This window comes from Pleuronectes platessa, chromosome 4 (genome assembly GCF_947347685.1).
Source record: "Pleuronectes platessa chromosome 4, fPlePla1.1, whole genome shotgun sequence".
NCBI lineage: Eukaryota > Metazoa > Chordata > Actinopteri > Pleuronectiformes > Pleuronectidae > Pleuronectes > Pleuronectes platessa.
In genome coordinates this window covers 13,748,804-13,773,765 of record NC_070629.1, presented here as the reverse complement: position 1 = coordinate 13,773,765, position 24,962 = coordinate 13,748,804, and the positions used below count along the sequence as shown (strand labels likewise).

At 40.9% G+C, this 24,962-nt stretch overlaps 1 protein-coding gene across 2 annotated transcripts in view; it reads left to right on the top strand.

The window, feature by feature from the left end:
* The window catches only part of LOC128437698 (phosphatidylethanolamine-binding protein 4), a 50,900-nt gene that overhangs the window by 2,324 nt on the left and 23,614 nt on the right, over positions 1 to 24,962 (top strand). Inside the window, exon 4 of one of the 2 annotated variants that reach the window (XM_053419883.1) lies at positions 20,332 to 20,430. The exons of the other annotated variant lie outside the window; for it this stretch is intronic. Coding sequence (XP_053275858.1) covers positions 20,332 to 20,430 — 99 coding nt within the window. The remainder of the gene's footprint in view (positions 1 to 20,331; positions 20,431 to 24,962) is intronic. 2 annotated transcript variants of the gene reach the window in all.

Sequence of the window (24,962 nt, the reverse complement as noted above, 5' to 3'; positions counted from 1 at the left end):
AATACTATGAAATAGTAGTAGTAGTAAATCAAGGTTATGAATAAAATAAGAAATGGATTACTAACATTTCAATTAATCTATCTATCAAAATGATGAGGCTAGATTCCAAATGAATGCATTGAAACTGCTGTTTGAAGTTTGCATGAAGGATTTTAGATTCCAGACACATCTAGATTGAAAAAAAGTCAGAATGTTACCTGCTGATGGTAATAGATAGAAAAAGAAAAAGTGCTTGTGAAAAAGAGCATGACATTAACAGCAGAGTCTCTCAATGCCATCAAATCAACGAGTTTGTGAAATGTGTTGGCAGAACATGATGTAGGGCTTAAATGTCATGTGATGTGTTCCTCTTTAAATACCCCCTCTTCTCATGTCACATAAAATCATCACAGATCCATTCACACGTCCTGCATTGTACTCATTTATTTATTTATTATGTATTTTTCATCCTCTGTGTTGTTTTACTCTTGAGAGAGAGAGAGAGAGAGAGAGAGAGAGAGAGAGAGAGAGAGAGAGAGAGAGAGAGAGAGAGAGAGAGAGAGAGAGAGAGAGAGAGAGAGAGAGAGAGAGAGAGAGAGAGAGAGAGAGAGAGAGAGAGAGAGAGAGAGAGAGAGAGAGAGAGAGAGAGAGAGAGAGAGAGAGGCTTTACCCAGTGCACAGAACTGCTGCTGCTGTTGTTGACAATGAAATTACATCAAGTGTACACCAAACCTTCTATCTGTAAATTGAAAACTTAAATTGAAAGCCACCTCGATTTAGGAGCTAGTTTATGAATTCCAGAGCTAAGCGGTCTGGCTTGAACATGATGTATTGCCCTTCCCCTGCTCAAACTCCCTTTGATGTATGGTCGTATTATCTATAATGCTGTCTTACATGATTCTCTTTTATTGCCAGAAACAGCGCTGGACAGCAAAACAGATTACATGTTAGATTAAATCAATACAAACTTTATTTACTGGGTTTTGAAATGTAATTCTCCATTTCTCCTGACACTTGAGCAAACAGGCACCGTTGAAGGCTCAGAGCGTTGCCTGCGGTCACGTGGTCGGTCGGACGGTCCGTCGGTCCACTGGTCCACCAGGCTCTGTCACCGTGCCAGGCTGCCCGTGTCGCTGCTATTCTTTGCCACTCACCCCTTGTACCCAGTAGCTGGAACACAGAATAGTGGCCGTTCAGGCTCAGATCCACCCACTGGAACACCCACTTCATTACTGGGATGGGATGCATGCCTGCTGAGTAATTGTAATGGAGCGCAATGGGCAGCAGTCCCCAGAAAACGCCTCTAGAAAGGTGCTCATGAACAAAAACAAAAGCAAAGAGCCACAGAAGCTGCAGATTTCTGAGTCCAAACTTCAGAGCAACGAATCACCACTTGAACTTATGTGTTGGTGAAACCTGGCACGTGCATTTTTAGAAATCCTAATAATATTCAGAAGCCTTAACAGCATCTCCAGTTTGATACTAGTGGGATGTGTGTTGGCTAACATGCCTAACACCATGTCCTAGTCTGATAAATAAAGTTAGTGCAAAGTGGCAATAAGAACTGAAAAAGACCTGACCATATTCTTTCAAGGGTACATATTTAGAAATTGTTGTATTAGGACGGAAGCACAATTTACTGAATTTCATCGTGACTTTATTTTCTGAATATATTAATCTCTGTCCCAATTTGAAAACAAACTAGTGTTTTGAAGAGCAAAAAATAGCATAGGTTTGATAAGAATAGGGTTATCATAGTGGTAAACTATTTTAAGAATGGGTTTGACCTGTAACACCCTTTTTCCAAATGTCCTTTGTTTCACCACATAGAGAGTGTGGGGCTGTTTGTCAGACACACATCCAAACCAATTCAGGTTCACAATTTATTGTCTAAGTCAAAAGGAGGGAGGAGGGCACATGCTTACAAACACAAATAAAAACAACAATAAATAATTTGAGTGTAAATAAACTAAAAAGTAACTCTGAAACAATATTTAAATGGTTTTTGGTGCTGTCCTAATTATAATTATTATATATTACAGTGACCTTTTTAATAATTGGAAATAAAGGTAGAAGACTTTTTTCTTCTTCCTCCAGTCTCACAGCCCTGATGGTTATTCTAGGTAGAAGCTTAAGTTTACTTAGATATTATTAATTAACAGGCATAAGACACTTAATGTGATCTGGTTCAACTGAAATTCGCAGATATTCTATATATAAACTCAAGGAATCTTGTAAATGACATTCTTAGCAGGTCTAACATGAGGGTCGTGCTCTCCCTGCGTCTTTTCCTTCTTACATCAACTCTACCGTGGCATCTTGTTCTATAAAGTGTCTGAAGGATGATACCAGCAAACACCTACTCGCTGAAGTGAGGAACCAAACCTGAGCATTCTTCTAGACTCACAAGATTAAAATGTTTATTCAAAATCCAACTCACTCAAAATTACAGTTTATATGTTAGAGCCCACGGTTGAATGGTATTAACAAGTTTGTTCGTCACAGAGCGTTTTACCCTGTATCAGAGATCTTTATTTTTTTATATCAGACTGCTCCAGCAACTTTTATTGGAAATTGTTCAATAAGAATGAAAAACGTTTATAAATGTCAAAGATTGTATCACACCTTGTTGCATTTTCTTTCTGTGTCAGAGCAACATTATGTCTCAAAATGCCAAAGTGCTTTTAGGTAATTTTTGTTTTACAGAAAAGACGGAGCTGTGCAAGTTCTTGATGTCGATAGAGGCTCTTTGGAAATCAAGCTTCGCCTGTAGAAAGAATTAAAGAACAGTGAAAATGAAGAAGAACCCAAAAATAAACCAAAGAACTCGGAGCTAGAAAGGATTAAAAAGCTCTGTGTATATTTGGCTGCACATCAACTCATCCAGGTGTGCTTTAACTCACTAAGGAATGTCAAAATGAGATTCTGCCTTCTTAAATCTACTTTCAACTAGTTAGTGATCACCTTAGTATGACTAAAGTTTTGCACTGAACGATGCAATCGGGCAAATGAACATGCGATCATGCTCTGTGGCATGTTCAGTATGAGGATGCTGAGCAGGTCCAGTAGATTTAGATTTTGTATCACGACGGCAAAAGGGAAGATCCACGTGAGTGTGAAGACGATTCATTGTTGGCAGGAGCTTTAGTCACATAAATGCTCACCTGGCTGCTGTTTCAATAGGAACTGTGACTAAAGAGACGTCTGTATTTAGATCATCATGCATTTGTATAACGTGTAAGGAATTACAGGAAGTTATCAGACTGTGTCAGTGGACAGTTACAGGTGAGGGATATTTACCACAGACTGTAAATAAAGATGGACGACATGGCTGCTGCCCAAAGTGAAGCCAAAACCTTTTGATCACCTCTTGTTGGCTGGCTGCAGTATAGGTCACAAGTCCTTCCTCCTCCATGTCGATGAATGGGACTTGGACCAAATTACGTGTGGTTTTTGAATTGTTTTTTTGATGCTATAAAACATGGAGAAATGTTGTGATTGACAGCTGAGACTAACTTGTGATTAGTGGAGTGCTTGTTTCATGGGGACCTCGATACTGCTGCTCCATCCTCCCGATCGTTGCTGCGCAGACTCTGGCTCCAAATGCGCAAGTTGGCAATGTTCATACCCTTCAATTCTGGATAGTGGGAGGAAGTGGCCACGCGTTGTCCATCTTTATACACAGTCGATGGATTTTACAGTGGGACCGCATTGCATAAACCTCTCATTAAACAGATGAACACACATTTAAGAGCTCAGTGGTGCAGAAACCAGAGGCACTGGTCTACAGACATGTGCAAAAAAAAAAGGTGATATGGTTAGATGAGTCATCTATTACTGCGTTCTCGCCACGGGTGGGTGAGTGCGTGTGTGACTACACCAACAGAACAGTACAGGCCTGAATGCTTGACCCCTGCACTGAGAAGGTCCGGTTCTTCTGTTGTGCTGTGGGGGGGTGCTCTTCATTACTATCAACAGAACATCATGTCGGAGAATATGTTTTGTAAAAATGTTATGATTCATCCCTCCAGTTGAGCTAATCTATGCTAAATGCAGTGAAGCTTCTCCAGTGCACGCATTGGCCTCACACTTTTTTCTTTACTATATGTCGTGTATGCATTTTTTATTTCTTCTTTTATTTTCTCTGTGTATATAATATGTGCACTCACATCATTTTGAGTCATAGTTTCGACACAGGCATGTTCAGGCATGATTGTCGTACTTGGCGTAAACAACACAGGCCACAGGAGCTATCTTTACCTCATAGTTGCGCCAAAAGTGGAGACAGTTTTGGACTTGTTTTCTTTTTCGTTTTTTTCAGTAAGGACCTGGCCACAGGGCACATTCTTAGACATGGGGGATTTCAAAGCCTTGTTTTTTGGGTAGACATTTCTTGCATCTTGTGGATGGAATGAGGGTTTAAACCATTACTGCGATTAGAGCTGCCTCACTATGATCTCTTGAGCTTGCTTACTGCTGCTAATAGCTGTTTCCTCTCTATTTCCCTCTATCTTTTTTCTTTTTCGCTTTCTCTCTCCCTCTCTGTGAATGATTATTATGCTTTGCTAAAACATGTGGGGGCGTTGAGAGAGAGGATTTAAATTCAACGATCCCCCTCCTCTTTTTTTTATTATTTAAAAAAAAAAAAATTTGGTGAATCTCAGCGTTCTTTTCTGCAAGCCTCTGATGACGACAGGGCAGCTTTAAGCCTGGCAGTGCCCACGGCAGGCTGCCGTCTCAGCGCTGCCCACTCTCCTCTGTGTTGGCATGCTGGAGAAAGCGAGGGTGGGGTTCCTCTCGAGCAGACCTTGTCATTCCTAGGAAAGCCTACATGTCCACCCATGCAGGATTCCTGATAGGTCTCCATGTTGGGGATGTGAGAACGAAGAGATAGGGATTTTATCTCCAGTAGGCGATGGCCTTTCTTTTCAGTGAGGAGTGTATATTTAGATAAACAGACAAGGCACTTCCTTGAGCCTTTATGTGACAGCGAGGGTCAACAAGTGAAACATGTACTATAATATCCATCTAATTGCATATTCAGTCTCATCAGGTGGGTGTTTTTGGCTCTGCTGGATTAAGTAGGTGTGTTTGGCTGAGATTCAGGGAGTTTATTTCCTTAGCTAATGTTCCCCTTTGTCATTATAACACCGTGTTAAGCTGACCCGTGTCCCGCTCCATTCAGTCATTGCCCATTTACTAGACGGCACACGTGATTCATGCAAGCTTCTGAGGAGGAAAGATTTACAACCTTCTGCTACTAGTACGATTGATTATGCATATTCATTGGAATGAAGAGAGGCAGTAAACCTCCAGAGCCACCATCTCACCATCTCAACGAAGAATCATTTGCACCTCGCGAGACGCACACGCACCTCATGAGGTTTGACCTGTGACATGCAAACTGCAGGGCTGCAACGATTTTGCCCTCAGTTGGCGGGAACTGAGGGCAAAAGGATGTGTGCAACTGTCTTTCATGTGTAAGTGAGACTGCACCTGACACATTTATATCTGAAATCAAGTGTTCTTTAGCTATTTATTTCACCTCCTTCCCCTATTTCCTGCGTCTTCACCCCTCTCAACCATGTATTCACCTCTAAACTGACATTCATTTATATCTAAAAAAAAATGTATGATACCATTTCGCACTCTGATGTTGCAGTAGCGTTCCTTCACCTTACATTTGGACTGTAAGCGCGTAGGCAGAAATACTTTTTACTCTGTGGCTGTGAGTAAAATATGATTTCAATTACCATGAAAATGTATTGTATTATCAATGGGAGGATGAGAACAGATTAAGGAAGCTCTTGGATGCTCTTGCAGAGGACAATGGTCAGGTTTCCATGCAAAGAGCAGCATAGGAAGCATATGATTTTCCCCATTTGACAAAAGCTCTGAGAAAAAGGAGGTGGTTGAAAATGTAAAGCCGACTCAGACCGGATATGTTTAAGAAGATGATTTGCTTTGATACGCAGGAATGTTTTTGTATTGATGACAACTTTTTTTTCTTTTTTTTACTTATAGCCACCTAATTAAGCAATAAGACTATATGCTTTCGTCGTTGTAAAAGTTAAATCTAAGATCCAAATTTGTGAACTCCGGCACAGAGGCAATAGCAAACACTTGGAGAAGCAGAAGTCTTTAATAAAGATACGACCTGAACCTGCGTGCCTGATTATTATTCAGTATTCACACAGAAATTCCATCTCCTCAGTTCATATACATTGACGGCAAGGTCTGTTCAAACAGAGATTCATAATCTGCATGGGAAGTGCATCTGCTGCTGTGGATACTAAGACAAACATACAAGATTAAATTTCTATTTATATGAGCCACGAAACCTAACATTTGCCATGGAATCAACGTAAGATCTGGAGACGCCTCGGTTGCACTTTGGCAGAGTGAGAAACTCGTATGTTTCCCTAACGTGATCTGTCCAGCCGGGACATGACACCCAAAAATATCACCTTTTAAAATAATAAAATCAAGCCACCCCCCGCAGTTCTCAATTTGCCTCACAAGCTTGTGTGTTGTGCGATCTCGAAGGTTCCCTGGGCCTCAGATATCTGGATGGTAAAGTGAGCTCCTTCCCTTTTGTGAGGATTTTCTGGAAAAAAAATCTAATTGTAAACTTTAATTTAGATTCTTCATTGTAGAGTAATTCATCTCAGATTCATAGAGAGTGACTGCAGACGCTCAGATAGGTTTTCGGTGGATCTTTTCCTTGAAACTGACATAATGGGCTTGTTTCTACTTTGACAGCCTCTTTTCTTTTTGAACTAAGTAATCACAAAGTTAAAAGTGATCATGTGAAGTTTTACTTAAGACCCAGATGCTTGGCTTAGTGGCACGTTGCCCAAAAGGTTTTTATGTGCTTCTCATTTGTGGTCCGGCACAGGGTTTAGTTACAGTTGTGTCCCAATCCTCTGATTCACCTTCTTTAAGAACAGCTTCAGGGCTGCTCATAATGCTTAACTCTCCATAATGCCATCCCCTTCATCTCCCCAGTGGTCTTATTGTCTTAACTCTGGATGGAGAAGACAGAGTGTTAAAGGAAAAACAGGTTAATACACATTTGGCACAGTGAAAGTATCATCTCAAAGATGCACAAACATACAAGTTTGATGTTTTTTGCTTCCTGTTTCTCCCAACTTCTTTCAGTGCCTTGTCAGTCTGTTACACTGTGTTTTTAAGATGTATTACCGGTGATTAATTTTAGCGTTTGACATGAAAAGGCGGCTAATGGTAACAGCGATCAGGTGCATTGATATGTTGATTGATTTGAGAACAGGGGGATGATAAAACTGCCTTCCTTGTAATTTTTCCTGATCCTGTAGTTTGGAAGCAGAAGAAAATGTTATGCAAATGATTTGTTAATCCCTTTACATTATTTGTTCCATTTCTCCCGTTCGTTTTCACAGTCAATTTCCAGCACAGGGAGCTGACAGGCGGACACCCTCAGATCGCTAATTCTTAAGATAGGAATAAAAAAATAAGAAGTCAGCCATCCCTCATGTTTAAAATATTCTTGCTTCAATTAGTTAATTTGCTTGAATGATGTAGCCTGAAAAATGTAGCAGCAAACCTTGAAAGCCCTCCAAGCACTTCACTTTAGGGACCTCCACCTTAACCTCTTTCTCTTCTTTATGTGTGTTTTCATAAACGCTCTCACCAGCAGATTAATAGACTCTCAAGAAAAACATTAACCTGCACAATTAAGGATATGATATCAGCATAAGCAGGATAAGGCAGCTGAGTCTAAGCTGAGAGAGCAGTGGCAGATGAAACTGTGACCAGTATTTCTCCATAGTTTTGTTGTCCCAAAGGTTGGTGTTAAAAATAATAAGAAAGAGGTGGGATGGTCTTAGATTCAAGAAGCTTAAAATGCAAAATCTCAAATAAGCCCAATTTTCCCCAGCCAATCGCGTCGCATTTTGGTGGGCTTGTGTTGATCGTCTCAACTGACTCACACGCCGCCCCTCCCCAAATAAAAACACTAGAGATTTACGTGGCTTTTCAAAAAAATGTATCTAGACATTTATCCAGCTTAATCTTCTTAACATATTAAAGTGATTTGCGTTACCCTGAAGTGGCTGAAGCTGCAAGCTCACCGCCCCTCATGGAACTAAGACCCGAGAGGCATTGTGGACACCTTGCGCTCACGAGGAGAGAGGTGGGCAGAAGTCAACCTGCTTCTCAGCTGTGGAGCTGTCCCCACATTTTGCGTTCATTTTCTTTTTTCTTTTTTTGTTCTGTTATTAGTCCAACTGTTGCACTCAGTCAGTGTTCTTAGGCACACGGCTCTGCCAGCACTGCCCACACTGTGGTGTGGAGGTTTGGAGCTCTCAGCTTTTTGAGCTGAACTGAAAGAGCTCTCTCCCAGAGTAGGTGTTGGCAGGATGCTTTGTTTCTTTCTGTGAATGTCATGAGAGGTATGGATAATGAGAAAACTGAAGCACAGTGATGCCATGATTTATCTGGGTGCCAACTTAATGCCCGACTGCAGATTTGGGCATTTTCAGATAGACGATGCGCTTAACCTTTTCTTCAGACGCGACACAAATCTGAGAATCAGAAGTGACAGTTGCAATGTGTTTTTTCCTAAAAACACCACTTCATAGGCTGGGCAGCTAAAAGGTCTTGGTCAAACTCGAGTACTGCTAATGTCCTTATTTGGCATAATTGCTCTATGGATGCACCTCGGGGCATTCGTTTTGCCAGATCACATTAGCAGAACTGTAGGTTTACATTTGAAAACGTTCATTGTAGCTGAAGCCTGGGTCCATTCATTGTCTTCATGGTATTTAGCTTAATGTCTGTCAGAGTTAAATCACACATGATGGGGTCAAAGTTAATGTGGCTGGGCTGCATCCTCATTTAGTTTGTTTGGATAAGAGTTTAAAGAGTCGACTGAAATACAAAAGCATTTTAAAAGGATCTTAAGATCATGGATAAATGTTCTTTATGATAAATGGAGAGGACCGCGATCATAGCAGCAATCATTCATTCAATCAGACCAACAGCAGTGCACCACTTTTTAGATGAGAACATTAGGCTGGATTCAATGATCAATTAATGTTTTGTCTATAAAACATCATAAAGTAGAGTCTTTATCACAACTTCCTAAAGTGTAGGGTTTCATTTTTGCACCTCCTGTTATGTGTGATCAACAACCCAAAAATCAGATACTCATATAACATATTCAGATGTCAATAGTCAATGAATCGTATCAGCGCTCGTTTCTTCTTCTAATAAATTTAAACTCAAACTATGTAACCGCATCTGACCACTTAGATTGCGGTTCAGTATTGAACAAAGGAATTAGGGGATGAAACACACAATGTTATTTCACTTCCTTTTTATCTTTGTATACATAAGACATTGTGTATTATCTATTTGTTATGCGTGTTAAGCTTAAAAGAAGGCATTGTGGATTCTGTATAACTACATTTACGTACAAATATAGTTTGCAATAGATTTACTGCAGTTGCTTTTAATTTAAGCTCATGATAGATATTACTATAATACTGGATGCAGTTATTTCTAGTAAGAAAGGGACAGCTCACAGTGATTTCTCACATTAGCATGTGCTGTACTATAATAATCCAAATATCACATGTTTCTGTTCATGCTTATTGGTACATCTGATGAAAAGTTTCACTCTGCCACTTATTCAGATTGGCAGGTAGTTGTGTACCTACAGGTAATGTGTGACAGGTGTCAAACTCAAACACTGAGGCCGTCCATACGAACTAACGCAGACGAGCACTTCAAACAAACTATGAGTAGTTGCTTCCTTTCATATCACATAGAATAGGAGAAATTGATTGGAACTGGGAGGCTTAGGACTGGATTTTCCTCAACCATAATATTTTTTCTTTAACAACTGCAGCTTAAATTTAGATTTTTTTTTTAGCTGGCTTTGTTTTTTATTTCTTTGTCCAAATCCTATCGAGTGGTGCTTCAGGTTTTTCCTTGAGTAAAAAGTTGATATTGTTGTGGGGAGGGAGAAAGGACTTTTTTTTTTTCATGTGTGCAGGAATGTAGATTTCTTCCCCCCGTGAAATCCTAATTGTGCCTGGGAGGGCTGGTAGGGTATCTCTACTCGGCTCAGCTCAACAGGATTTGTGTCTGTGTATGTTAGAGTATGTCTCTTAGCTTGAATGCGGATATAACCCTTTCATTGCACAAGCTGCTGATTCTTCATATTTGCCGATAGGCTGATCCTGTGCATCTGTATCTTTTTGTGGGAGACATTGAAAGTTTTTCTTTTTTTTGTGAGGGAAGCTTCCATCTTTTTTTTTTTTTTGTCTTTAAATATTTGATATTTTTTATGAGTTAATGCAGATAACAAGCGGACTTCTATCTGTGGATCAACCATATTTGAAAATTAAGCTCCTGAGAGCAGGCCTTGCCAATAGTGAACGGTCAGATCGAGAATATATTTCAGGTCAAAACTACATCTGTCCCGTGTGCTTACTGAATTATTGCTGTGCATTTATCTATGCAAATCCAGGATAAGATCCTATCTGCCTGCAGCGACATATCCCCCTGGATTTGGTCTATACGTGAATTAGGCAGGTTATGGTTGACAGTCAAAAAGGAATTGCAGCAACATATATGCGGAGATTATTGCTGTAGTCATTAATTGTTGCTTGAAAGGAGATTAGGATTACCGGTCCTGCAGAACACTAACACCTGTCCTTCCTCAAATCCAACAATGTTACTTCAGTTTTCCTTATTTCAGTATCAGCCCGAGTTGGCAAAATAAAAAAGGCTGAATTATTCAAATGAATCATCAACACTGGAAATGATTCAATATGCGCCACATTCAGATGGGTGATATATTATTCCCTTGGGGAGAGGCAAAGATGGAGCTGTGGAGCTGTTTTATTTGTGCTCTCTTTATCAGTGTGTCAGGCAGAGAGGCTGAGCTTGTTCTCAATGAATGGACAAGCCCTTGAACCATAAACCTGTACCTCCTCTGATAACAGTTTCTGCATTGTGATATAAGTGCCATTCCCTGTGATGTCCTCTTTGACAGCGCTAAATATATCAACACGCACAAAATGATCTGTCAGACGAATTATTTTATTTCTACCAGTTCTCCAAAACTAAGGGTTTTTTCCAGCGTGTGCAGTGTGTGCATTTGGAGACATGCTTTATTGTGGACTTAATTACGGATTCAAAGCATAGTGCGTTGTGGTTGCAATTCACCCAGCTCTGCTTTTTATGCTCATAACGTTTTGCCTTTAGGTGAATGTTTACTGTACATTTTAGTCTTATACAGAATGTAATGCTTCTTCTGCTGCTGGGACCTCAGCTTGCTCTGACGTCTGAGATAGCCACATCTTCTAAGGTGATGAGAGTGCTCCCTGAATAACTCCGAGCCCGTTTGATGACATGGCCCTGATTGTCAGACTGGTGGGCTGGTGACACTGGAACACAGACGGTGCTTGTCTGTTTGAAATATTCTCTTTCAAGCTTCCAAGCCCTGGGCAGTCCTCTCTCCCAGTCTCCCAACACCCAGCTTCGCCCACTGAAACAAGACTTCCATACTGGAAAATCCGGCCCTGTCAACTGGCAGTCTGGACTTGGTTCAGCCCACATGCCAAGCACCCCCCCTCCGCCACTTCCACCCCTTAATAAGCACTAGAGTTTGCCACCCCATGTAGATGCCTTTTGGTAGCCATCCATGGATGGCGTCAATAGCATCTTCCTACACAACAGTGACTGAACGGAGGGCACAAGAAAATGTGGGAATAATTTACACTTTCTCACTGTACTACCATCAGAAACCATAATTAATCATGATAGAAAAAATGTGGAAGCCATCTTGGCTGGTGAAACACACAGTGCCTGTGAACAGCCCTGACACCTTTAACAGCTCTGGTGGCCAAATAGGAATGGGTGTCAGAGTGCTTACAACTAAGCTCCCTTCATGGCAGCATGTAACCCATGATGGTTCTTTGTGAAAGTGGAACTGTTGTAAGACTTAAATTCATTTTCTTCAAATGAAATGCTGTTACAGGTCTCAAAATCCTTCATAATGTGGCAGCAAATTCCAGAATTTGAATAAAAAAGCCGCGAAAATATATATTTTTTATAATAATATATTGCGTTTTTTGCAGCTTTGTTGCTGTTTTCGTTTGCAGATACACTATTTATCTACTATAAGCTCAGCACATCATAATAATTTTCCTTTTTTATCCTCCGAATTCCCCTGAGGGCTTTTAGAATCAAAATAGTTGATTCAGATTTCCAAATCCTGGGGAGGTAATTAGAAAGTGCTCCCTATTAACTTTTATAGGCTGCACTTGGTGGTAAAATAGCAGATCTATGACTCCAAGTGTGTGACATGCTTGACAGACTAATTATGGTCATGAGTCCAGTGCTGTAATTTTCCCTGTTTGACTGTTGTGTTCTCAGCAGCCAGACTATACATGACAACAATATTTCCCTCTTTCCTCATTTAGCTGGGTGATGACGCTCAGATCCCAGCACCTGGTTGTTACTTCAGAGTCGGGTTCTCAAACTTTTTTCTGTTCACGCCCACCACCCCAAAAGTTTTTATCAATCATTATCTGTGGGGTTGATCATTTTTCTCTGTAACAGTCTCTATCTTATTAGTTGAAATCCTCTTCAGGTCCAGATTGTCATCATTCAATAACGCTGCATGAAAAACAAAAAAAAGCCGGCATCTGTGGCTGTCACATTATTGGTCAGTGTACCTGTCTGTAACTAACCTGCCTGCCTGTGCACATCCTGTGAGTCTTCAGCTAGAGAGACAGAGACAGATGAAGCTCAGACGATGAGTCAGAAGTTAGCGAGGGAGCCGGGAAAGGTGTTTTGGGGGCGTAGCTTTGACGAGAGGGCAAATAGGAGGCGATGGGATGTATTGTTTGCATCTTTGAAAGTATAGCCTGCTCTTTACCATCTAGCTAGCTTTACCAGGATTACGAACCCTAGCTTTAACCTTGAAACATTCATAGAATAATTTATTCAGCTATGATTAATAAAAAAATTATCAATCATAGAGGGAAAAAATTATAAAAAAGGCTTTATTTCCACTATATCAATCACGTTTATTCAAGTTTCATTCCATATTTTTCCCCTGGTCATCCACGCTGACCCCCCTGCTGTGACTCCATGACCCCCCCAGGGGGGCCAGCCCCTCAGTTTGAGAAATCATTGCTTCAGAGTACCTGTTAATGGCAGTGTCTGTTTTAGAGCATGTGCATTTGCAGAAATGCTTTCATGGCAGTGAGTAGGTGTATGTGTGTAAAGCCACCACTAGAAAGTGTTGAAAGCCTCAGCTAGCAAGATCGCATCCAGGGTGACTAATAAGCTTAACATGAGCACGGCTGTGTTCGCAAGCATGGCGCGGTGAAAGAAGTCTTCGATGTTGAGAGAAATGCAGAAATGGTTCCCTAGGCTGCCACTAATTCCTTCACCCCCCTCAAGCATCAATCAGACTGTGAACTGTCTCAATTCGGCTTCATTGCATTGCTCCGAACTGCACTACTGAAGTGCACGGCTTCACAAACACCGTTCAGGACAGACTGCGTTCAAACATCTTCACAAATCCGGATGTTCATTTGTGACTTTAGAATTATATGACAATAAACCAAAATGTATTGTTCAATAGATTATATTCGGTGAGCAGAATCTATAGGTTATAAATGAGATTATATTGTCTCGCCTTACCTTCTGCCGTGTTCTAATTTGATTAGAATAAAACCTGGAAATACATATTTGTAGTTTCAAACTGAACAAAGTATTAATGTGAATATCACGTAAACTTGTGTTCGATATTCAGCTGTGATTCTCCTTGAACTGCTGCCTCGCCGTAGCTCTCTCACCTCTCTGTGTGGCCACAGTACCTGGTGGGGATCCTGTAGCGGTGTTGTCTTTAGGCCTTAAATATGAATATGTGTTTATTTCCACATGTGGCTTTCTTTTGACCATGTGGCTCTTCCAAGTGTGGATTTATAAGCCACTTCACACTCCACTCCTGTGTGGGAGGAAGGCTGAGTTAAAAATAGGCAGGTTTGGAGGTAGTGAGCATCCCCGCATCACTGTGTGCGGTGCTTAAGAACACACAGGATTATTGGCATTGTGTTTGCATATCATTTATACGTTTCAATAATCAAACTGAATGTTGAGACCAGTTACTGTCGTTGTTATTGTGAAATTCCCAAAATAATCTTGTATAATAATCTCAAAAGGGTCAGTAGCACTCGTGTTCTACTAAAGTGGGATAAAGCATTGACGTTGTGTGCCATGTAGTTAAATAATAAATGGACGTTTATTCATTCTGTGCTAAATTACAAAACGGTATTCAATTGCAAAACATCCCTTTTAGCTCACTGTGCATGCTACTGTGTACGTAGTATTTTTCTTTAATATCTCATCTTCAAGGGGCATTCCAGTGATTTAGTATTTAGCTCAAATTAAACAAATATTGTCCAAATATGAAAACCCAGGATTGTTATTAGTTGAGATTTAAGCAGATAAAAAATATAATTTTCTAATGTGGAAACTGGCAACAAGAAGGAAAGGAGTACTGGCAACAGGGTTCAGGAATCTGAGCTGTTGAATTCTCTGACAGCAGCGTGCAGTTTGTCAGGTAACAAGAGTCCAGGTATTGAGGCAAATGAGTTTTCCAGCACGGAGCTTTTTCTGAATCCATACTTCACCTACACAATAGAAAAGGTGGCCGATCAGACCGACATCCAGAGCAGAGGAACTGAAATGAGCAGGGGTGGCTGAGCATGGCAGGTATTGTTTGTGAGGCAGGTGATCCAGGCACAAGTAGACGGGTAGCACAACAGAGACAGAGCAGGGGAAAAAAATATAACACTTGAAATAAGAGGGCGGCCAAAGCATTTCTACCACTTTGCAGAGTCTCGTGGATTTAATCAGTCTTTGATACTGCTTCTGATCTGTTTAGCTCATTAGTTGATTTGTGTGAGGTGAACTGGAAACTGGAATTCTCGACCAACCAGCCACACACACAAACCAGAAGCATGCTTGGAGAGCCGATAACTCTGCTAATGCCTCATGTTCTATTCTAGATAAAGAGAAAAGCTATTTCTGATCTGCCTGTTTATCTGGTTCAGGTTTAAATTGAATGGGGTTCTTGTTTGGGTCACCCTGCAACAAAATTTGTAGAAATCAGCTCAGTAGTTTTTGAGTAAATCTGCTAAAAGACGGCCAATGAAGACATGCCCTTATTGGCAGAGGTAACAAGAACACAGACAATCTGAGTCTAAAACATCAAACAGCATGAGGTGCGTTCCCAATACTGGAACTTTCCCCAGGAACTAGGAACCTTTGCTGGGTTTCAATAACCCAAAAATGTTGACACCCCGCAAAAAAAGTCTCTGCTTTGGGAATAATACTTTACGAAAGTATAATCTTTTGGGTGGAGCTTGCAGCGCTGAAGATGCCTGATTGGCTGAGGGCTCCAGTGTTTTATTTCAGCCTCTCCATCCCAACTATGGCTCGTAAAATAGTTTTTCTCACTTCAAGTCTATATTGAGTGTTTTGAATATGCTTTGTTGCTGGTGGCCATTCTTCTCCCAGAATTGACTCAATAATCATATTTTCAAAGCTGTGAATCAAGAACAACAGCACAATTTCCTATATTTTTCCTGAGTTTAGCGTTGCTCTATTTATATAGCATTGTCTTTGTTGTGGAGTGTACTGCATAACCACAGCCTGGTGGTTTGGAGTGGAACAGCTTTTTGTAGCCGTGGGTCGTTCATACGTCAGCAGAATAATTAGCCTATTCCCCACTGGTCTGTAGATTGCAGTGGAAACACAGGTCAACAAGAATCTGCTGGAACCTTTCATTTACTTGAAAAAAGCCGAAACGTGGCTATAGATGATGTGATCCCCACTATGGATATTATTCAATTCATGCAACCCAGTAAAACCTCTTCAGTCTCTGGAAAACCCTGTTCCTAACCGACCCAAGTCGTTATTACTACAACAGGTACTGAGGTAGTACTCTACTGGGACTACCTAATTGACTTTTATATATAAAATGATTGGTGCATTGTCTCCCATCACATGTTTTTTTTGTTTGGTACCTGAGAAGTGCAGACAATAGATGGATGTGAGTGGTTGTGTATATTTTGAAAACTTCACACACACACACCAAAGCCTCCCCACTCTCCACATTTAGCACAGCACTACCTGTGAAGCACTTTGAAACATTTGTTTTGAAATGTGCCATATAAATCTTTACCCACTTAAAAAAGAAACGCGTGGATCACAGAGCTGTTCTTGTATCCCTGTCTCTGTAGTCACAACAATACCCTTTTTTTATGGTAAGAATAATAGGATGCTGTTTGACAAGATTCCATGAAACTCAGTTTTTCATCTACACCAGTTCCTCTGTAGCAGATTACTGATTTGCTTGTGATGTGAAGGAGCTTCTATAATGTGGTGCGGAACAAAGAGGTTTCAAAGCTTCTGCAGATTAGAGGTGGGGGTGGTGGGGGGGGGGGGCTGATATCAATGACAACGAAGACCTCCTCACCTGTAAAGGTTGGTGTCCTCTAGGTGAGCGTCATTGCCCCCTCTTCCTATCTCCATCTCATATTTGGGTCTGCGGCTCCCTACTCTCTGCTCAGGATTCAATTACTGCTGCCTTGCCGACCTTTGACCTCTCCTCCACCAGGATGAATCTCATCGTCTGACCCTGACCGTGGTGCCGCCGTTCACCTTCCCCATCACTGCCCGGCTCAAAGCACCTATATCTTCTAAAATGAGACCTTATTACTTTCTCCTTAGTATAAAAGTTCAATCATCTTTGTTCTGTGAATTCAACATTATATATTCAGTTCGATTTAGAATCTTTTTGTGGCTGCGGAATAATTTAATTGTAGTTGATTTTTCTCCATCATCTGATATATTTATTTCCACTGCCGTCTTTTAGTTTCGTTTTTTCTGTATTTATAGATCGATCTTTCAACCTTGCTGTAAGCTGCAGTCGATGGTTGTTAAGCCATCGCTGTCTCTTAATCACAACACAGATACCTGTTAATTACCAAACGAGTTCAAGTATTTTTGGTACTTAAACAGGGATTTGGGGTCGATGCTTTCCCCTGCTCGGGGTCGAGCGTTGAGCACAGTTGACCATTTAATGAAACGTTGTGGGTTCGGCGCGCAGAGGCTGGAGGAGATGAAGCGCAGGGAGGATAAAGCAATGGGTATATTAATAGGCAGCTGCATGTACGACACTGTTTGGTATTGGGTCAGGGATAAAGCATGAACTTGTAAACTCACTGAGGGGCCTCGCCTCCCTTCCTCCCGCTCGCTAACTCACTCTCGCCCTCCGCGGTGTCATCAGTTAGCGGAGCCGGGCTCGATAGCCCAGGCAGCTCTACGAGAGCAGCGATTAGACGTCTCTCTGATTCTCAGCCCCAGCAGAGTTCACTCAAAGGTAAGCCAGTAGTTTACATCCTCAGAGACACTCTCCCTTTGTTCTCCACCGTCTTCTGTTTTGCAAATACTCTATCTATTCAATGTGACTGGCCTGGAGCTGGAGTTTCCTGTCATCTCTTGAAAATATAATAATACAAATATGTGTTTAAAAAAGAACTAGCCCTGCCCCCCACACAAATACTCTATAGGTGTCACATCCTTGTTTCCTCTCTACCGCTGACCAGTAGCTGCGACAGAGACGCCCAGTCAGCTGCAGGGTGCACTCCAGCCGCCTGGCGTCTGAGGTTTGGTCCCAGTGGGCCGTTTTGCTGTGATCACAGCAGGCAGTGGGAGGTTAATCCCAAGAGAATGCAGGCTCAATATCCCCCGCCTCCAGCCTGCACCTAGGAGCCTCACATCCCCTCCTGTATAATGGCCCGACAGAGCTTTGTGGTCTGCAGCCGACACCTACCTAGATTTCACTTCTGCTCAAAGCTCTCAGATTATAATGGCATTCTTAACGTTGTTTAGCCGCCATTACAGAGAACAACAGAGCTCAAAGCTGACCTCTCACCTGTTTTAGAGTGATAAATTTAAGTAGATAAAACAATTGGAGTATTTGGCTTTTTGAGAACAATGACCTGTTATTATCGATACATTTGATTATGAAATGTAAATTTCATCATTGCTTCACATGAAGTTTCCCCGTTAGCATTAATGATAAACACTAATATTGTTGGAAAATAAGTGCCTTACAGTATCCAGCGATAAGAATTATCACCATTTTGACATACATGCAGTTTTGTTCGAGCCCTGATAAATGATTTCAGATGGCAGAATATGCATCTGTTTTTCCCTGGAGTCTTTCGCACATATCTGTGTGTAATTAATGTGGATTTTGACAGATGGAGAAAAAAAAAATTCTTGTAAGAGAGAAGGGTACATGCCACAATGTGTGAAGTGCAAGCACGGAGGGAGCTTCTTGTATTATTTGCTGCCCGTGCCAGCTGGACCAGCCAGACTCTTACAGGTAGAAATTCATGCACTGAGAAATCATTGAGATTCAGTCCCCTGCTATAAATAGGCCACGATTTCCTTGTTGCAGTTATAGAATAAATGTGCTTAATGTTTTTCTAAATTTGGGTTAAGGAGAACTAAGCCTGTCCTATACAGTGAGCCTCTTTTTTACGGTAACTTTCGTGAAATATCCAATAAAGTGTTATTTCTTTCAGTGATAATTGTGACTGGAGGTCATTTTCAATTTAAATGCTTAAATTGCCTTTGCGCATTTGTGTGCATGCATGTGTGTATGTGCTGTTGTTTGAAACCATGCTATTTCTTAATGCATCAGGGTCTGACTTAAATATTAGTGTAACTACATTATCACAGTGTCTTTGCCTGGTAGCAAACATGTACAAATGAGGATTACAACTCTTGAGAAGGCAACAGGTCATGGTTGGTAAGCTGCCTGGGGGGGTCACTGATATAGAGTCACTTTTGACAGGCTGTGGAGGAGGCTCTATTGTTGCTGGTGTGTCTGTGTGTTACCTGCAGGCACTATCACTGAGACTACAGTATTATCCTATTATTAGGCTTAGTTGTTTACGCTTATTACTGCTTGTCAGGTAGGCAGAGAATCCTTCTTGAAATGAGCATCTGCAGAAAAATACGACTACTTTATCTCATTCAAGTACATCGGCTTAATTTTCTGAGGCCTTTAAGAACGTCTTGATAGGACACAACAAACAGAAATTTAAGGTGTATGTTTGCATGGGAGCGTTAGATTCTATGACGTGCCTCTCTGTACCACACACAGCGTTGTTTGGCAGTCAGTGTGAGAATTAAAGAAATGCAACATCTGTTTTATATGTGTTAAAGCTGATAACATTATGGTCTCCAGTTGTAAGTATATACAGTACGAGGACATCGCGGAGTGAAACAGCCTCGATTAATGTCTCTATTTGTAGAGGAAGTGAACAAAATAAAAAAAGCCCATCATATGGTCCGGCAGATTTTGGGCACGGGCCCAGGGATGACAAATGTGCTCTTGCAATAATTCAATCTGCTCTCATAATTCTCTAACTTTTAGGGACAGACCGTAGGAACATTTCTCCGGCAATTAAGCCGCCAAGTCAACGTCGAGTAGCTGTGATCAAGCGTTAGTTAAGATGCTTTTTCTCTCACTTTATCTATTGACAGATTGAGGGGTATAAAGATACTGGGTAAGTGGCAGAAAGTTACTGTGAATATGTTAACGAGACGAGTTGGAATCGGTTCCAAAACACTGTCATTTTCATTGGTGTCACAGTTATTATATTAAGTTTAGGGAATAATGGAGAGGACACAGAGCTGTAGTCTTTCTGTCAAAACAAGTGCACTGCGGTTTGTGATTAAGATACTGTATTTAATGTGTGTTGGAACAGTTCCATCCCCTGTTTTCTATTACAATATTATCTCCTGTTTATTTATTTCGAACGTTTAAATGTTTCAGCCTCCGCAGCTGAAGTATAACTGTTATGATCATGTGTCAACCCATTTAAAAAAAGCAAAAACCAGTCTCCGGATATCAACTGGGTCTGTGAGCTTCCTGTGCTCTACTGAAAACAAGCGACTAAAAAAAACAAACCACACATTTAATGAATAGAATAAAATTCACATTTTGCAGCATTCTAAGTATTATAAGTAAAAGCTAAGGAAGCAAAGTGAAGCATGTGCTTTTGAAGTATTGAAACGAAGTATTGTTAACTGCAGGGATGGCTGTCGAGCCTTGGGGCAAAACCGCACATGGCTGCACTTGAAAAGCGAAAGGGATCAGGTACCTCTCTTCCTGGATCTGCCTCTGGGCCAATCACAGTGTGTGTAGTAAAGCTGTTTTTATCTGTATTAAATATAATTAAATATATCATATTTTTGCAGAAAAAGACGTATGTTCTGGTGATGGTGGATCCCGATGCTCCGAGCCGCGCTAGTCCAACATCTGCATACTGGAGGCACTGGCTGGTCGTGGACTTAAAGGTACAATAAAAGTCTGCAGTAACCTCTCCTCTCAGTCAAAAGCAGACTTGTGTGTTTTGGTGATGGTGACACGGACGGCATTTCTTATTGGATTATAGGAAGTCATATGCTACAAATTTATGAAGTATTGATTTTTTTTTTTCTCCTCTTGAAAATTTTGCATTTTCATAATCTCGGGGTCTCACTTGGCATGTCTCATGTTTACATCTGCACTGGGGCCGATTGCAAGGCTGAAAAATTATGAATGGTTTTTAAGCCTAACTTGGTGAAGAAAAGATGCCAAGTTCAAAAAATGTTAATTTTTCATATCATGTATCTTGTGCAATAAATGCCTGTGACAAAAGTGTGGGAGTAAGTCTTTCTAAATGGCTGTGAAAGTTTGCAAGGGCCTGTCAGCAGCAATTTCCCTCTGCTGCGGAGAGCCTGGGACGTGTCAATGCAGGCGTGTGAGACTGAGATTGAGGAGAGCAGCATGCGAGGCGCACACTCTTTCTCCCATAGAGCTCCAGTCCCTCAGCTCCCCCTCCAGTGGAGAGATCTTGGCAGAGTGTCCTCCCTTCATCTGTTCCCCCAGGCAGAGCAGCTCCCCCAATGATCCACACTTCTCCATATTTTACACCCCCGAAATGGGCACGGCTCCGATCCCCTTATTTCTCTTCATATTTCTCTCCTTTTCATCCGTTCGTTTGTGTGTTTTCACATTCTTGCATTCTAACGCCAAATACGTGTTGAGTTGTTGATTGCCTCAAATATTTGGAGGTTTGCAGACATTTTCTAATCCCGCGGGAACTGGGAGATCAACCCAGTAGATTAAGACTAGTGGTCTTAAAAACAAGCACACAAAGACGCTTCGCTGATGTATCACTGCTCCCGTTCCATTTCATAAGGCGTTGTCGTACACTAAGTGAATGCCACATCGATTTCAAAGATCCAAATGTGATGTATCTGGGATGTAGATTTGAGTGAATCTACAATAGGCGTAAATTTAGGATTTTGTGATTCAGCTCGTCTGTGCTGCACTTAAAGAGATGATTTATGCAGCCATTTACCTTAAAGAATATGTGAATAGTAACCTCATATCACTCACAAACATCACTGATATATATATAAAGGTAATTTCCACTTTATAAAATTTCATCGGGCATCACCTTTGCTTCTTATTTTTAAGCCCATAAAGTCTGTCTGGCCGCGTGACCGGCTGTGAATAAACAAATGTCTTTCAAGTGCTCAGACAGACCACATTCACTCCAGCTATTCAATTGCCTGTCACTTGTGTGGGTGTTGACCTGCGCTGCCCATAAAGGGATTGGCCAATGTGATGGGATGTTTCTCTGATTGTGACTGGTGGTTGGTCAGAAGGGTTAATGAGCCTTTTGAGTGATGCCAACCGATAGTGGGAGGTGTTTAATTGAGCAGGGTGGATAGGTGACATCACACAACCTCAGTTTTGTTCCTTTTTTTTTTTTTTTTCAAGAGTCTATGTGCATGTATTGGATTTTGTTTCGGTGCAGTTGTGATTTTGACAGCAATGTAGGTCAGTTTATGAATTGAGGAGTTCATATGAAACGCAGCAAAAAAGACAGCTAGTGATTAAATATGATAAATGATTTATTTGTTCTCTTTTTAGTCTGTTCCATCTTTATAAGATAAAGAGTGAAGTCCTCGATGACAACACGTTTGGCATTTAAATGGATCTTTTCTGGCAATGTGTTTAGTGGTTTTGTAAGGCAAAGTATCTTTTTGAGCTGAAGTCAGAGGTCATGCTTTCAGATGTCAAGTGGATCAGCGTTTCGATCCACGACAGCCAGAGCCTCAGCCGCCATTTTCTCTTCATACATATATATTCATTAGTCCAAGGTCGTGCAGTCTTGACCCAGTTTGTGGATGTTTCCATAATTAGTGTGTGTTCTTCATCCGTAGCCGTAGCGATGAAGGCAGAAGATTTCTTTAGTTCAGCTGAGAGAGAGTGAGTGAGGTCAAGCTGGACAAAGCAACGCGGCACCCCTAGATTTACTCTTCTCCTTCAGCTGAGGTCTCATTAGAGAGGCGGTGGTAACAGAGCAAGGACACACCTCGTGTATTACAGAGACATCACTCACCTTGATTTGAGCTGTTATCTTCACGTACCCAAACATGCGCAGAGGATCTCCTCACCGTGTGTCAGGCAAACCCAAACCCTCTTGACAGCAGAGAGAGGAATCTGATATATGTACACATAATGTACAGTGTTCATTTTCAAACATTATTTATCTACATCTACAGTGAATAGATCCGTATAAGACGTATAAGCAATAGAAACATGTTTTTCCTGCAGAGAAAATGTAGTGTGATACATGATAAGTTCTTCTGTGTGGCTAATCATGAGGTTTAAGTTTAAGAAAGAGCTCTGCTGTGGCAGATTTGAGGCTGAAGCACTTTGGACAGAAGACAGAACATTTTGTTTGCATTTTCCTATTTAAGGAGTTATGGTCTCGTCTAAAAAATCTGCCCTTAAAGTTTTCAGGCTGGCTGGATAAACTGAGCAACAGATGGAAAAGGATGTAAGGCTTTTAGAAAGAAAAAAAAAAGAATTGACAGACTATAGAGATGATGAAAAATGGCCCTCTACTTTGAGAATAGAATTAATAGGACGTTTGAAAGGAAAACACAATATCAACTAGCAGTAGATGGTATTTAGATTTCTATCATTACATTTTTTGTACAATTTAATGAATTTAAAGTCACTCAACTGGCCTGAACTGAGCTCAGTAGGTGGTTAATGCTAAACTAGGCTAGTTCCCAGTTCAGCAGATTTTTATGCTCCCAGCTTCTTTCTTATTGATGATGGACGAACAAAACAAAAAAGTTAATTTAGATGAGTGGTTATTTAATGAGCAAGATATAACTATAAATTACGCTCTTGCTTTGGCTATTAAGTTTAGCTTGTAGCTTTTCTTAATATTTAAATATGCATAAATATATATTTCTATGACATAAACATAATTATATGTTTAAAAAATGTCAAAAAGTAATTATCTGGTCTTAATGTGAATTTTTAAAATCTTGGCTTTGTGTGACAAATGTTTTTCCCCTCTGCACCAGTATTTTTGGTGTCACATAAGTTTGTGTGGGCAGTTTTTTTGTGTGTGTATGACACAATAAATAATATAACTTACTAAGTGTGCGAGACAGTCATATTTGAATGTTTATGTCAGGTGTCACATCTTTAATTCAACCGGCTGCACCACTCACTGCATCATTACTTTTGACGACCAAGAACAATTTAATCCAGCAGTAAAAAGTGTAAACTGTGTGGGTATCTCGTCTTCTCCCGCCAGCTGTCCACTTTCTTTTAGTGCTCACATTATTAGATACTGTATATGCATTTCCACTGCAACTGCCCATTTTCAATGACCCTTCAAGCTACAGAAACAGCAATTTAGAATCTTCTGCAACTCCCTCTGTTTTACATCAATTATGGACAATTACCAAAATAACCATCAACAGATTGTTGTCTCGCTCTCGAAGTGGAATTCCAGCTTGCGAGCCCCTCCCTCCCTCCCGCCGCTCTCCCAGAGTCTGAATCAATGCAGATGTTCCGGTTTGGTCTCGCAGCGATAATTACTGTAACAAGCAAATCATTAGTATCCGAATAGAGGCAGCTTACATAAATACAGCACTGGGTGTTACTTTCACTTGTTAATACTTATTCTCTCATTATAGTTTCGGCAGTTTGAAAGTCAACATGATGCAACATGAACTTGCAAAACAGTTGCTACAGTTAATGCTCTTTTCTGCTCTGAGAAAAGCCAAGGTATTCATTATCTCTGTAAAATCCCATTTAAGCAGAGACGTGTAGCCTTAGGTTTTTATGGATTTTTTCTTACTTTTTATAATGTGTGAAGTTTCTCTGCTGAGGGTTTGTCTCCCTGAAAGGTATTAGCTGTCTGACAAACTTGCCCTAACCCTAATATTATACAGAGGAGTTCGTATTAGAATAATTAGTGGACTTCTCTTTTTTTTTAAGTGTAAAAATATCTCTTATCTTGACCCTGTTGTAACCTGTTCATGCTTTGGCGTGTCTCCATGCTGTCCTTCCTCTTCCAGATTCCCTTCAGAAAGGTCAGGTGACATCGCGTGTTTGTTAATGTTCTCTCTTTGGCGTTGAACTGGGGGCCAGTTGGACCGTTCGCTGTGGTCATTATTATGGCGCACAAGGGATATGCATGCTTTAACATCCATCTCTGCTGTAGCGGCTCCCGGAGGAGGACAGAGCTTGTGTTCTGCTGCTGGTCAGGCAAACACAAACAGTGAAGTATTGTGAGTGTGTCAGACCAGCTGGCTTTGTGTTTGCGAATTCTGTGGCCTGCAGCGATCGTCTGCTCCACACCTCAAGATGTCCTTTAGCTGCAAACTATTAGGCGTGTTGGTCCTTACAGTATTCATTCACTCAAAAAAAGGATAACAATTGTGTCGTTTTGTGGCTGATCCACCTTTTTTTCAATCAAATTGTTTGTACAGCTTTCATTTTTAATGAGGAAAATACTGTGGGG